We start from the raw sequence: 14,959 nt of genomic DNA on the forward strand, positions 1-14,959 counted from the left end.
TATATCCAGAAACAGGGAGAAATGCACTCTCCACAGCTGTCCCATCTGGCACAAAGCAAATGGAAGTGGGCGATTCTGAAAAACATTTTTCTCCTAGCAGAACACCTTCCAGGGAAGGACAATCAGGTTGCCGACCTGCTCTGCAGGCACAGCCAACAACTACACAAATGGGAAATTCACCCCCAGGTTCTGCAGCCATTTTTCGAGGGGTGGGGTCACCCAGAAATAAACCTCGAAATGCCAATACTTTGCCGCCAGGTTCCCACATCCCTTGTCACAGGGCAATGCGATATGGATGAACTGGTCATGCAGATTTGCGTACGCTTTACCCCCAGCACCACTGATCCCGCTGGTGGCACGCAAACTGCGGCAACACTCCCTCACACTAATCCTAGTTGCTCCCACATGGGCGAGACAACCGTGGTACACAACGTTCCTGGAACTCTCAGTAGTTTCCCATCAAAGACTGTGCCTTGAACCTCATCTTCTAACTCAGAACCTTGGAGAAATCAGACACTCAGATCCCAATCAAATGAACCTAGCGATCTGGCTCCTGAGGTCTTGGAGTTTGGATATCTTAACTTGCCCCCAGATTGCATAAACATCATTAGGGAACCAAGAATACCAACTACACGAGCGTGCTATGCAGCTAAATGGAAGAGATTTGTTATTTACTGCAACAATAATCAAATCAACCCCTTAGACGCTTCAATACAAAACATTATATGTTACCTGCTGCATCTACAAAGATGTAACTTAGCATACTCTTCAATACGACTACACCTTGCTACTATAGCAGCATACCTTCAAAACAGGCAACACCTTTAACTGTTTAGAATGCCAGCAATCAAAGCTTTCATGGAGGGATTAAAAAAGGTGATTCCTCCTAGGCACCCACCTTCCCCAGTCTGGAATCTGAATATAGTACTTGCCAGACTCATGGGCCCTCCTTTCGAACCTTTACATTCATGCGAACTACAATTTTTAACGTGGAAAGTCGCATTCTTGGTGGCCATCACCTCACTCAGAAGAGTGAGTGAATTACAAGCACTTACAATTCAAGAACCTTTCATGCAGGTACATGCCAACAGGGTGGTTCTTAGAACAAACCCTAAATTCATGCCTAAGTTGGTATCCAACTTCCATATCAACCAGTCAATAGAACTGCCAGTGTTCTTTAAAAATCCAGTCAGTCGCTGAGAGAGCCCTGCACACAGACGTAAAGAGAGCTCTACTTTATTATGTGGACAGAACTAAATCCTTTAGGAAAACAAGACAACTGTTTGCTGCTTTTGCACCACAACACAAAGGGAATCCAATTTCAAAAGCAGGAATAGCCAGATGGATAGTTAAATGCATTCAAATATGCTATCAAAAGACAAAACACACTTTAACCGTCCCCCCAAGAGCACACTCCACAAGAAAAATGGGGGCATCCATGGCTTTCCTAGGAAATATTCCTCTTGAAGACATCTGTAAGGCAGCCACCTGGACCACCATACACACTTTCACAAAACACTACTGTGTAGATGTGCAAACAAAACAGCAAGCTGCTGTAAGACCAGGCTGTCCTCAAAACTATTTTTCAAACTGCTGCAGCTGGCACAGGTAGCCAGCGCTAGAGGAGATACTCCTATACAGTCTATGCACAAGATATGAATTCAGCAGCCCACATGCCTCGAACGGAATATGCTACTTACCAGTATGCATCTGTTCTTGGCATGTAGGGCTGCTGACATTCATATCGCCCGCCCTCCTCCCCGGTGCCTGTAGCAGCTGCAGCATTATCTCTGGCATGGCCATCTCTTACTTTGTTTTTCGCCATTGTGGCAAAGATGGAGATAGCAATCTGAAGATGGAGAAGATGCCCATGCGCACTGTAGTCCAAGGGAGGAGTCACCTATCTCGTGATACTTTGAAGACTCTTCCAAGACAACAAAGTGCAATCATCCGGACCCAACACTAGGCGGCGATCTATGCACATGATATGAAGATAGCCCTACATGCCAAGAACAGATGCATACTGGTAAGTAGCATTTTCCTTCTAAATCTGGCTTTTCAAGATGGATAGTTAAATGCATACAGACATGTTATGCAAAGGCTTAACTACTTTTACCTGTTAAACCAAAAACCCACTCCACTGGGAAAATTCAAGCTTCAATGGCTTTTTTAGGAAACATTCCTATTGCTGTTATTTGCAAAGCAGCAACATGGTCTACTCCTCACACCCACAAAACGTTAGTGTGGATGTAGTTGCGTGCCAACAAGCCAATGTTGATCAGGCAGTACTTAAAACTTTTTCAGACAACTGCAACCCCCCTAGTTTTGCAGCGTGAATCTTTCTGGATTCACTATGCTGTGCATTATTCTGCGGTCTAGTGGTTATGTCCGGAATCGTAGTCTTTTTTTTTTTTTTCCGTAGCCCAGGTGGGCGTCGATGTCCCACCTTTTGGTGTCCGTCCTGTGACGTCGGCATACTTCCTACGGAAGCTCCCACCCTTGGGCGCCATCTTCAGATTCTTTTTTCTGCCGTTGGGTCTGGATCGTTCCCGAGAGGGCTCCAGAGATTTGGAGAAAAGAAGAAGCAAGACTCGAGTTTGGGGAGAAAAAACATTGGAAAAGACGAAGGAAGACTACACCATCGAAGACGACGTCCAGAGGAGAATGCGCAATCAGGACATGGACAACACACCATTCAAATTCTGCCGAAACTGCCATCATAAGTACGCGCAGAAGGACCAACACCCAGTCTGTAACCTCTGCCTGCCGGTCGACCACGAAAGCAGAGATTGCAACGCCTGCTCCGCATTCACCCCTAAGACCCTTCGAGTGAGAGAGAGGCAAAAGATCGCAAACTACACCATGCAGGGCCAGAGCCAACCTCCGTCCCTTCGAGACCTGGGACTCTCGACCGACGAGGAGGATTATGTCGCCGAAGAAGACATCGGCTACAAGGTCGCAGAGACCGATAATAAGAACACTACTGATAAGGTAGGAGCATCGACGACCCAAAAAGGCCCGAAAGACTCTCGACAGTCCACACAAGACTCTCGAAAAAACGAGTCCAAGCCCCCGAAAGCGCCGACGCCGAGAACTTCGGCGTCCGCAGCAACATCCAGGCCCAGCGGATCCTCTCAGAAGGACTCCCTGGCGCCGAAGGAGGGCGACCAACCAAAGTCGTCAAAGCCTCCAAGAAAAGGAGCTCTCGACTACGAAAACATCTTCAAAGTTGACGACGAAAGACGCAAGACCAGCCTCGACGCCGAAACCCTTCTCGGCGCCAGCTAGCGAGCCAAAGAGACCAGCACAACCACTCGACACCGAACAGGCGGCGGAGATGGAAAGAAAGAAGAGGAGACTCGAAGCAGAGATGGAGAACATCCTGCAGCGAAAAAGATTTCGAAGAGAAAATGAAATCTTAAACAATTCCCTCGAGGCCAAAGTCACCAGAAGTACATGTGGTCGAAGATGAAGAGGAAGATTTCGAAGTAGAACAAGCGTCGGAGACCTTGGAAGATCTAGCATTTCAGGAAGACGATAATGCCTATTACGAGGAGGAGAGAGAGGACGAAGAGACTGTGTACCAAGAATCAACATACTCTGATACACAGGAGGTCGAGTGGCAGGACGTCGACGCCGAAAGTCCAGAAGAGGGAGTGGACACCTATCCAGCGAGGCCTTCGCCACCGGACGACATTGGGCTCTATAATGAATGCATCATGAACGCTGCAACAGCGTTCAGGGTCAAGCTCGAAGAGGAGGTGCCGAAAGGGGATTTCCTAGTAGAGACACTACTCCCAATGCACACTAGGAGGCAGTACCTGCCAATGCTTGAAAGCATCAAAGGGCAAGGAAGAGAGGCATTCAAGGAGCCTGCTACTTGTAAACCAGTCACGCCAAGGACGGAGAAAAAATACAAGCACTCCTCAAAGGACCCAGCCTACATACAGGGCACGGTCGCTGCTGACTCTATCATCGCGGCAACAGCAAGAAGAAGGGCCAATGTGCCAACTACTTCGGGTCCAGTTGGTGAAACACCTACCTCAGGAGCACCAACAAAGGGCTTCGCACCTGGAAAAGGAAGGCAAGAACTTGGCAAACTCTTGCCTAAAAACAGAACTGGATGGGGCAGACACGGCCAGCAGGCTTATGATGCTGGGCATCACAGAAAGAAGACAAGCCTGGCTCAGAATATCAAGCTTTAAACCGGAGGTGCAACACAACATCCTGAACACTCCGTTCAACGGTGAGACACTGTTCGGTGCAATAGTGGACGACAAGCTCTCACAGCTCAAAAAGGATAATGACACCGCAAGATCCATGGGGGCCTTGCAATTCAGGGCAGCGAAGAGAGGGACCCCGTCAAGGAGACCACACGGGAGAGGTGGGAACCAGCCGGGAACGTCGCATCAGTCCTTCCAACATTCCCACCAAAGCGACACCCATACACAACATGCCCATCAAAAACAGCAATGGCAATACCAACATAGGGGCCAGTCCTTTCGCGGGAGAGTGGGCGGACGTGGAAACACCCAGGAGGGGTGGACAGCAAACCACCTCCAAGTGACTCTGCCTCATTGACAGTGCACACCCTACAAAAAACTCCAAGGGTGGAGCACAAAAGCAAAAAACTGGAGTCTCACGCACCAAAACACCACGAGCACATAACACCAGTGGGAGGAAGATTAAAACTCTTCCTCCAGGAGTGGAGAAACATTACAACGGACAAATGGATCATCAACACGATACAGTACGGGTACTGCATAGAGTTAGAAAAAACACCACCAAGCAGAAGACCAAAGAATAGAGCACTAGCAAAAGAACTAGAGCTTCTTCAGAAGGAAGCAGAGTAACTGCTACTAAAGGAGGCTATCGAGGCTGTACCTCCCAGGGAAAGGAACAAGGGGGTGTACTCTACGTACTTCCTAGTACCCAAAGTAGACTAAACAATGAGACCCATCCTGGACCTAAGGTTCCTCAACAAATTCATAAAGACACCGAAATTCAAAATGACATCCCTGCACGAAGTACTCCCACAGATTCAAACAGGGACTTCATGGTCACCATAGACCTAAAGGATGCCTACCTACACATCCCAATGAACAGACGGCACAAGCATCTGCTACGATTTGCAATCAACTCAGACCACTACCAATTCACGGCATTGGCCTTCGGACTAAAATCAGCACCAAGGGTGTTCTCAAAGTGTCTGGCAGCAGTCGCAGCCCACTTAAGGAGGGAGGGGATACATGTATACCCTTACCTAGACGATTGGCTCATAAAGGCAAAGTCATACAATACGTGCAAACAGCACGCTCCGAGAGTGACAGACACCCTAATCGCCCTAGGTTTCTCCATTCACTGGAAGAAATCCTCCATAAACCCACAACAGGTCAAAATATTTCTGGGGGCACAAATCGACACCATTCAGGGGAAGGTGTTCCCCAGCGAAAAGGGAACGACGGCACTGTTGAAGGAGGCGCACCTCTACCAGAAGGAGCAAGCTCTGACAGTGAGGGCGGTGAGCAAGATGATGGGCATGATGGCCTCATGCATCCACATAATACCAAATGTCCGACTACACATGAGACCATTCCAGGAGTGGCTGCAGGACCAATGGTCACAAGCGACGGGGTGTTGGGAGGACCTAGTGGTTGTAATGCACGCAGTGCAAGAGGAGATATCATGGTGGAACAAAGAAAACATAACAAAAGGGAAACTTCTAACACCACCACCACCACCAACACCAACAGTTACCATCACCACAGACGCATCCCAAAAGGGATGGGGAGCACACATGGAAAAACTACGCGTGAGGGGCTTGTGGATACAAGCAGATGCTGTAAAACACATCCATTACCTAGGACTAAAGACCGTTCTCCTAGCTATGAAAGCCTTCCAGACGAAGTTGTACAGTCAAACAGTGCTGATCCAGACGGACAACACAACAGCGATGTTCTATATAAACAAACTGGGAGGAACACAATCAGCACCGCTGTCAGAGCTAGCGCAAGAAATATGGAAATGGGCAATACCAGTGAAAATAGATCTACTGGCGATATATCTGTCAGGAAAAGAAAACGTCGAAGCAGACTGGCTCAGCAGACAGACATCGGCCTTGCACGAATGGGAGCTGAATGCACAAGAAACAAAGACTGTTCGACAGGTGGGGAACACCGTCAATAGACCTGTTTGCAACACACCAGAACGTGAAATGCCAACACTTCGCATCGAGGCAACCAGAGGAGGGGTCCCTGGGGAATGCCCTATGGATAAGCTGATCAAAGACATTTGCCTACGCTTTTCCGCCGATTCCCCTGATACACAAGGTACTCAGCAAGTGCAGGACAAGCAACATGACCCTCATACTGGTCGCACCCCAGTGGGCCAGACAAACATGGTACACTCAGATTATGGAAATGACACAGAGTGCACCTCACAAATTTGGGAGGAGGAAAGACCTACTCTCCATGCAAAAAGGAGAGGTGTTGCATCCAGAGCCAGAAAGTCTCAGCCTAGCAGCCTGGCTCCTGAGGACATAGAGTTCGCACACCTAAGGCTATCTGAGAGCACCCTGAGGGTACTTCGAGAGGCAAGAAGACCAAGCACACGTAAGTGCTACGTGGCCAAATGGAAGAGGTTCACATTATGGTGCAAAAAGGAGGGTCTGCACAACAAGATGACAAGAGACTCTACAGTCCTTAAGTACCTCACACACCTGCTCGAGACTAACCTGAGCTCATCATCGCTAAGGGTACACCTAGCAGCCATTGTCGCCTACACTAGAGGGGAAACAGGCAAAAGCTTCTTTACTTCTAGAATTGTAAAAAGATTCTTGGAAGGTGCAAAAAGAATAGCACCACCTAAAAGGTTACCACCACCGGCATGGAACCTCAATATAGTACTGACAGAACTCATGAAAGCACCTTCTGAACCGATGCATAAAGCCTCACAACAGATGCTAACGTTAAAAACAGCATTCCTAGTGGCAATCACCTCGCTACGCAGAGTAAGCGAGCTGCAGGCGTTAACACTACAGGAACCCTACATACAAATTCACAACGACAGGGTGGTGATGAGAACGGACCCACACTTTATGCCAAAGGTGGTGTCCAAGTTACACATCAGCCAGATGATTCAAATACCAAGTTTCTTTCAGAAACCAACAACAAAAGCAGAAGGGGCACTGCACACTCTGGACGTGCAGTCATGCATTACATAGAGAGAACTAAAGATCACAGGAAAACAAAACAGTTTTTTGTCTCCTTTGCTGAAGGTTTCATGGGAAAAGCTGTTACTAAAGGAACAATTGCACGATGGATCGCGCAAACTATACAATTCTGCCACAAACAAGCTGGACAAGAACTAGTAGAGGGGCCAAGGGCCCATTCAACAAGAAAGAAGGGAGCTACAATAGCCTTCTTGGCAAACACTCCCATTCAGGACATATGCCTGGCGGCAACATGGGCTTCTGTGCACACGTTCACAAAACACTACTGTGTGGACATACAAATGAACAAGGAAGCACAAGTGGGACAGAACGTGCTTCAGCACATATTCAAGAAGGCAAGCTCATCCTCCACCCAGCCGCCACAATAACAACAAACCGCTACGAAGTCTATGCACAGCATAGTGAATCCAGAAAGATTCATGCTGCAAAACGAATAGTTTCTTACCTGTCGGTGTAGTTTTGCAGCTTGAATGTCTTTCTGGATTCACTAGCGAACCCACCCACCTCCGCCAGAAAGATGAGGCTGGAGAAAAGAGGTGGTAAACAAAAAAAAAAATAAAAAAAAAAAAATTCATAGAACTTCAAGGAAAACAGCGCTAAAAGAGAAAAGATAAAGAACATTGCCATACAATTCGGAAACAGAACACAAACGGGAAAGAAAAAAGAATCCGAAGATGGTGCCCAAGGGTGGGAGCTTCCGCAGGAAGCATGCCGACGTCACAGGACGGACACCAAAAGGTGGGACGTCGACGCCCACCTGGGCTACGGAGAAAAAAAACCAAACAAAGAAAAGACTACGATTCCGGACCCAACCACTAGACCGCGGAATAATGCACAGCATAGTGAATCCAGAAAGATCTTCAAGCTGCAAAACTACACCGACAGGTAAACTATTCGTTAACCACTACTCGTGGAGACTGACTACTTTAGTCTATGCAAAGGATGTGCCTCTACAGCACACGTGCCTCGACTGGATAGTTACCCTTTAAGCATCTGTTTTTGGTGTGTAGTGCTGTAGATTCACAAGCGCCATTCCGCTTCCCCAAATTCTTGTGTAAATAGCAGTTCATATACTTAATCTCATAGTTAATGCATTGTCATCTCAATGCTTACATACACGGCATTCTTTACATTCTCACCTACCCACGGCAAAACAATCTGAAGATGGCAGAAACAATTGGTGTATATGTAATTTCGACCTGCACATCAACATAGGTTTATTAGTAATAGATGTCACTATAAGTTAATCTCATTCCATTTTGTGTTGGTGCTCACATGGTGCCAAATACTCACCCACCTTGAGTATTACCCTTTTGGATCTACAAATGTAGTCTAAATCCAATTTACTCTCAAAAACACCAAAGCACACCAAAGAAAACGAATTATAAGGTTCCTTGATCAGTTCATCATTGTCTACAGACAGTCCAAATTATTAAGTCCAATCTCAAATGTGCTATCTGAATTTATAGTCCACAAAAAAATGGTCCGCATCCAGAGAAAGTGTTCAGTTATCACTTTTTTTTCAATTCCATATACAAATGGCAGCCGACGCTCATTTTGCCCAGCAGGGCTTCCTCAAGGCTTAATTCTATATATACAAGGTAAGTCAGTCGCTTTTTTTAAATTTAATATTAAAAAGGAATAGTATGTCTCTGAAATCTTCCCTTTGAGTCAACTATAACATGATCTTAGCGATGTCTATTGTGTTTAGACAGTCAGGCTCATTAGTACGACTGCTATGACCCGAGGTCAATCCATAAGAAAAGGTACCATGGTAAGTCCTTTCGAAAGGTTTCTGTGGTCCTGAAAGCGTCTTTCACTAGTGCCCTTAAAGATGGCGTCTATGACAATGCGCAGTATTCCCTAGAGGAGGAGTCCCACAACCTCGTGACTCAAAGAAAACTTCTTGGCACAAAAACAACTTGTAATCATCCGAGCCCATCACTAGATGGTGGACTTATGCAAAGCATGTGAATCTACAGCACTACATGCCAAGAACAGAAGCTTACAGGTTAAGTAACGTAATCCTTCCTACCAGCAACTTCATATAGTTTTCTAAAACCTGTCCACTAACCCATTCGGATCACTTTTGTTTATCCTGGACTTGGGCAAGGCCACCCGGAAATGGAAACTATTAGAGGAAGGCTAGTTTTATAATATTTTATAAACCGAATTTGACAAACCTCCTTGGGCCATTCTGGAGGCTGCCCTGAATTTAACTTATAATAATGCTTTTACTTTAATCTTAGACTAACTAATTCATCTTTTTTTTTATATTTGGTAACTGTGGTGTCTGATGGCCATTCATGTAACCCATGGTACTTGCAAGAGCAGCAGTCATTGAAGATTTAACCTCAAATGTCTAAATGAGGTTGGTGCCCCAGATTTCTGTTTACAGAAATATAAACAATCTAAATACACTCTGGCTTAAAAAGAAGCCAAAAAATCATACTATAATGTTCAGGTTGCTGAATTGGCGAACTTCTCCAAAGAGCTATTTAAACTATAATGGTTGTCTGTAAGTGCCACAGACTACCCAGATTTTGTAATTTGGTGCTCTGATTTTGGGGAAAAGGTGAAGATTATTAGATAATAACCGAAGCACAATAACCATTTCTTTAACACCAATTAACTCTAGGACCATTCTGGTTACTTTTGACCAGGTCTCGGTATATGAAGTAATTGAATTGGTGACTTGTGCTCTACCCTGGAACATTGCCCTACAGAAAGCATCAAGAACAATAATAATTGCGCCTATGAATGGAGAGCCCTGAAATCACTGCTTACTTCAGAAACCCAATCCAGTCTCCAAGAAGCCTCAAAAGACCAGTTTGTTCCCATTTACAAAATCTCATGTGGGCTCATTCTATCATGGGTAAAGCCAATAAGGCTTTCGCTTGGGCTGTAGTACAAAATTTGTTTTATTTTTCCTTTATGTTTTAATAATGGAGTTAAAGGTACCGTTGGTTTATTTATAGCAGCTTTGACTGCATTCATAATCTCTGCATCAAAACCTAGATCAACCTCCGTTCCCAAGGAAAGATCTTGAATTGGCCTAATATCCTTTCTTAATAATGTTAACACAGGTTGGGTGCACTTAATTTTTGTTGTCACCGTGCACTTTGAAATGGGAGGTGTTGCAGGGGAGCATCCTCTTGCCTTTGCAATTTAACATCGTATGCAACAGTTGGCACTGCTCCTGGAAAGTTCAATTCTGCATGAATGAAGACCATACACATTCGGTGCTCATTATGACTCCCTCTCGCAGCCAGAAAATCAAATCAATAATGTAGTGTCTTCCCTCGCTTTAGTGCCCTGGTGGTTGTCTAGTAACTTATTACAGCACAGTTCTGCAAAGGCAGAGGTCCTGCTCACAGACGGCAATTCGCCAGTCTGAAATAATTTTGAATGGCCTTTCCCCTTGGGTGACTGCTGTTCTCAATTCTACATCTACCCAGACCTTCAACATTGTAATAGATGAACAGCTTACATTGCAGCTCCAAGCAGCTGCAGTTCCAAGGGACTGCTTTGTATTTCTCATACTACTTTGACCTAATCTTTCATTTTTCCATTTGCAATTTCCATCCTAGATGCCAGTGAAGTGTTTTAATCCAAGCGGGGTTAGGGCTGTAGCTTCTATCTGAACACAGCAATAAATCTTCTGGCTCATCGCCAACTTAATACAAAACATGCAAGCCAATCTGACCGTGAGACAAAAAAGTCATATTTCCATAACCTTCCATCTGCTTCAGTGGCTCGCTATTCATACAGTACAGCATTTATGTAGTACACTGAAACGCTTGCTTACATGAGAAGCATGCAAGACTGAGGAGTTTGGTGAGAAATGTGTTGTCTTTGTTTTGATCCTATTGTTGAAATGATTATTTTTTGGGGCGTGATGACCACCCAGGATTGGTTATTACATTGTGTGACGCACTGCTTAGCAGTGTGATGGATAAGAGGCGTTCGAGACACAGCTGTGCAGTTTTATTTTCAGTAAGCTACTAGCTTGAACCGCTCTTCAGGTCCCTTTAAAGTATTTGAGATCATAGTCCACTTAGCAGGTTACTGAATTGAGATGACCAGTCTGAAATATATCGTTTAAAGTTTGAAGTGTGACTGTCCCAGACAATGGCATGAAGATGCAGCATTTGCTGAACTTTATAAATACCCAGTACACTCTCAGTTAGGCTTTGTGATGGTTGTCTCTTGTTGATCAGTGACCTCTGGGCCCGAATTTAACTTCATCTTGGTTTTGTAGGTGAAATGGGTGGGAAGTGAGAGTGAAACTGGAAAAGCTGAAAGAAAAATTGCAAAAAGAAGTGAGTCCTTAGAAGTTGGAAGTGATGTGAGTATTAAGTTTTGGAGTTTCTCTTTCTCTTGAGTGTGGGAAACGTGCTATATTCTCTGTTTTGCTTTGGGACAAATTCATGCTGAGCATGAATATTTAATGATTTAGTTACTGTCCTCTTCATCCTTTTTAGGTTTCTCTTGTACCGAATATATATATATATATATATATATAAGTGCCTCTGTTTTCACTTACCGTTGTCAAAATACTGTCTCCATCCGTAGTTGTGCAGGGTTTTTTTGTTGTTTTTTTTTTTACTTTACCTGGCCGCACGCATTGATACAGCAGTGTTACATTCCTGTTATTTTCATCGTGACGCCACCGAGGAGTATTAATTTGATCTCACTACATTTTATTTGGGCTTACGTTCTCTAACTCGTGTGAAGATCCACGTGTAACTCTCCCCATATTGGAAGAACTGGACAACACTGCCATCTACTGGTTATTTTTTTAATTGAATACAAAAAAAATGGTCTTGCATAAATTTTACTCCTCAGGTTTTATGTTGCTCAGGTACCGAACAGAGTACCAGTAGTTAACTTGGATTTCCAGTCTGATTTGTTTTTTTTAAAAAAATGTATAGTTTAGAAGCTTTTTCATCATATCTGCTTGGATATCAAGTCCTGATGTCCTTGTTTTAAGGTTTCGCCTGCACGAACAGCTTATTATTAATCACATAGGTGAAACCTAATGCATTTACTAGTGTTTGTTGATTTTTTCTTTCTCTTGCAGGCTTCTGGTCATTCATACCTGGAGACTGGATATGTCGTAAGTGCTTTTACTTCAGTTCACTGGCCCTTTCATTCTGCCACAGCTACCTGTAATTGTGCTGGGTGGGGTATTGGTTAGTTTAGCCCTCTGATAAGTGAGAATGTTATTAAAGGATTGTTTTATTGTTCAATGAAGGGTCGGTGGGGTGTGACGACTGTCAAAGATTGTAGTGTGTAATTGCATTTATAGAGCGTTTACTACCCCTGACGAGGCGTCGAATCGCTTTTTCAGCGAGTAGCACACCACTCCAGAACCCATAAAGGATTAGTGGGTAGTTAGTATAGTGAAAATATAAAAGTAATTTGAGTGGTGGATATGTTAGGTATTTGGGTTGAGAAGTATAGCGAAGGGTTTGAAGAGGTAAAAAGGTGTGCATTTATATAACGCTTGCTACCCCTGATAAGGTGTTGAAGGGCTTTTTCGACGAGTAGCACACTACTCCAGATCAACATGTTGGGATTTAGAGTGTTGTACGCTAAATTTTCAAACTGTTCCCTGGTGTGATCTATCTAAAAAACCTATTGTATACAGCTTTTTATGAATAATAAAGTGCAGTTGGTAAAGGGGACCTGTGTGACATTCAAAGTGTGGTAAGCATTAGTATTTTGTCTTGGTGGAGATTCTGTTTTGAGCAGATGTGGTATGTGTGGACATTAATATAACGCACCGGTTCTGTACAGTGCCTTAGAACTAATGCATTCTTAATCCCCATTTCACCCGTAGACCCTCTAATCCTTTGTTGTGAACGAGAATGTCTGATACAGATCATTTTTAGGTTATCCACAGGTTGAGCATCGTTGATGTTTGTTAGGCGTTCTTTCATGAAGTCTCATTGCAGCATACAGTGTTGATAGACAATGCTGTTGTGAGCACAGTGAACATTATTGATTATCTTTGCTGTATATTATTGTGTACAGTAGGATGTTAGGCATGTGATGCATGTTTTGCCAATGTAGATGTCTGCGGTAAAGCCTTTTTAAGATTTGAGCATTCTGAGGTTTTACAGCCTGAATCTTTTTTTTATTCACTTGCTGGGCATTATTCTGCCATGTAGTGGGTGGGTCAGGAATTGTCTTTGTAGTAGTTCTTGTTTGCGTGTGGGCGTCATTGACAACTATTTGTTGCTATATCCATCCTCAGTGAAGTCAGACGTATGCCATGGAAACCCAGTTACATGGCTGCCATCTATTCATTTTTTTCCATTGTGGAAGCAAGGTTTGGACATCATTAGCCATTGAAGAAAAGACTATATTCGTCAAAAAACATTGAAACAAAAACCAGGAAAGTAAGGGGAAATCACCAGATCAACAATGCAACCACTGATAGACCACATGGGTCGGAGAATGCACGTCTTCCATTTTTGAAGGCCGAGCGCAATCCCTTTAGGTCATTTCAGCGTTGCCTTCACAAGTTCACTCAGAACCAGCCTCGATTCTGAAGAGGTGATCAAGAGGGGTGGAGAGAGAAGATGCTCAGGGAGAAAGGAATCTATTGCTGCCAACACTAAAGGCACCTTCGATGCCAAGCAACAGGTGCTCGACATAGAGAAGCAGCAGTGCTCGCTCAATGCCAAAGTGGACACACTGATGAAAAAGAATCAGTGGCACTTTTCTGTCTTTTATGAGAGACGTCTAAGAGCCAGTAGAGAAATAGGTGGAGCAGAAACTGACAACACCTAAGCCTCAAGAGGAGGTGGAAGAGCTCTTTTGCAAGAGCGAATTCCAGGAGGTAGGTCCGTTGCAACAGAGCTATTATAGGACTCCTCTAATCATTAAAAGGGAGGTGGCAGGAACTAGACATTGACTCGCCAGAGTAAAGGTTTAATACATGTCCACTCGAGGTCCTCACCCGCGATGGCATAGCTGTCTGTAATACCTTCATCTAGAGAGCGGCCTACGCTTCCAAAGTGCACTTGGAAGCGGAACAAACTAAATACAGTTTCCTCCTAGAAACTGTTACTATCGCAGAGGGGGGAAAAAACTACCTCGCTATCCATGCTAACAAACCTTTTGGTTCAGGGGAGGGAAGCCTTTAAATAGCCGGGTTCTAACAAAGTAGTAACTACCAGAGTAGGTAAGAAATGCAAGCACTCTTCCAGGACCCTATTTACATCAAATACAGTTCAGTTGCAGACTGTCATCATGCCCAAGGCAAGAAAGCGAGCCACTTCCTTAGGACTACCACCGGGTAAGGAGAGCAAGAGGGTGGAGAATGTGGGCTAAAAAATTAAAAAGCAGCGGCCTCACAGTGGCTCATTGCCAATTCTATGCGCTGCTGAACAGCTATGGGCATCCATAATGGGAGGGGGTGTAGGATTTAATGGAACATCTTCAGGAGCAGTTCAATCAGATAACAAAACCAGTAATACATGAGGGGAAGATCACATTAAATGCCTGCCTAAAATCAGCACTGGATGAGATGGACAGGGTCAACAGACAGATGTGCTTGGGAACCACCCTAAGGAGAAGTGCCTAGCTGCGACAGTCCGGGTTTAAATAAGATGTGGAAGGAGCAATAATAAGTAATTCCAGAGGAAGATCTCTTCAGAATGGCAGTGGGACGATTCCCTCCAGCGTATGAAAAAAATACAAACTGCTAAAGCAATT

The 14,959-nt window shown here is 44.6% G+C and overlaps 1 protein-coding gene across 2 annotated transcripts in view; it reads left to right on the top strand.

The window, feature by feature from the left end:
• FBRS (fibrosin) overlaps positions 1-14,959 on the top strand; it is a 457,478-nt gene that overhangs the window by 151,234 nt on the left and 291,285 nt on the right. For both annotated transcript variants that reach the window (XM_086931672.1, XM_086931671.1), the window contains exons 3-4: positions 11,493-11,579; positions 12,315-12,350. In XM_086931672.1, coding sequence (XP_086787798.1) covers positions 11,493-11,579; positions 12,315-12,350 — 123 coding nt within the window. The remainder of the gene's footprint in view (positions 1-11,492; positions 11,580-12,314; positions 12,351-14,959) is intronic.

The sequence above is a fragment of the Lissotriton vulgaris genome, chromosome 7, assembly GCF_964263255.1.
Source record: "Lissotriton vulgaris chromosome 7, aLisVul1.2, whole genome shotgun sequence".
Classification (NCBI taxonomy): domain Eukaryota; kingdom Metazoa; phylum Chordata; class Amphibia; order Caudata; family Salamandridae; genus Lissotriton; species Lissotriton vulgaris.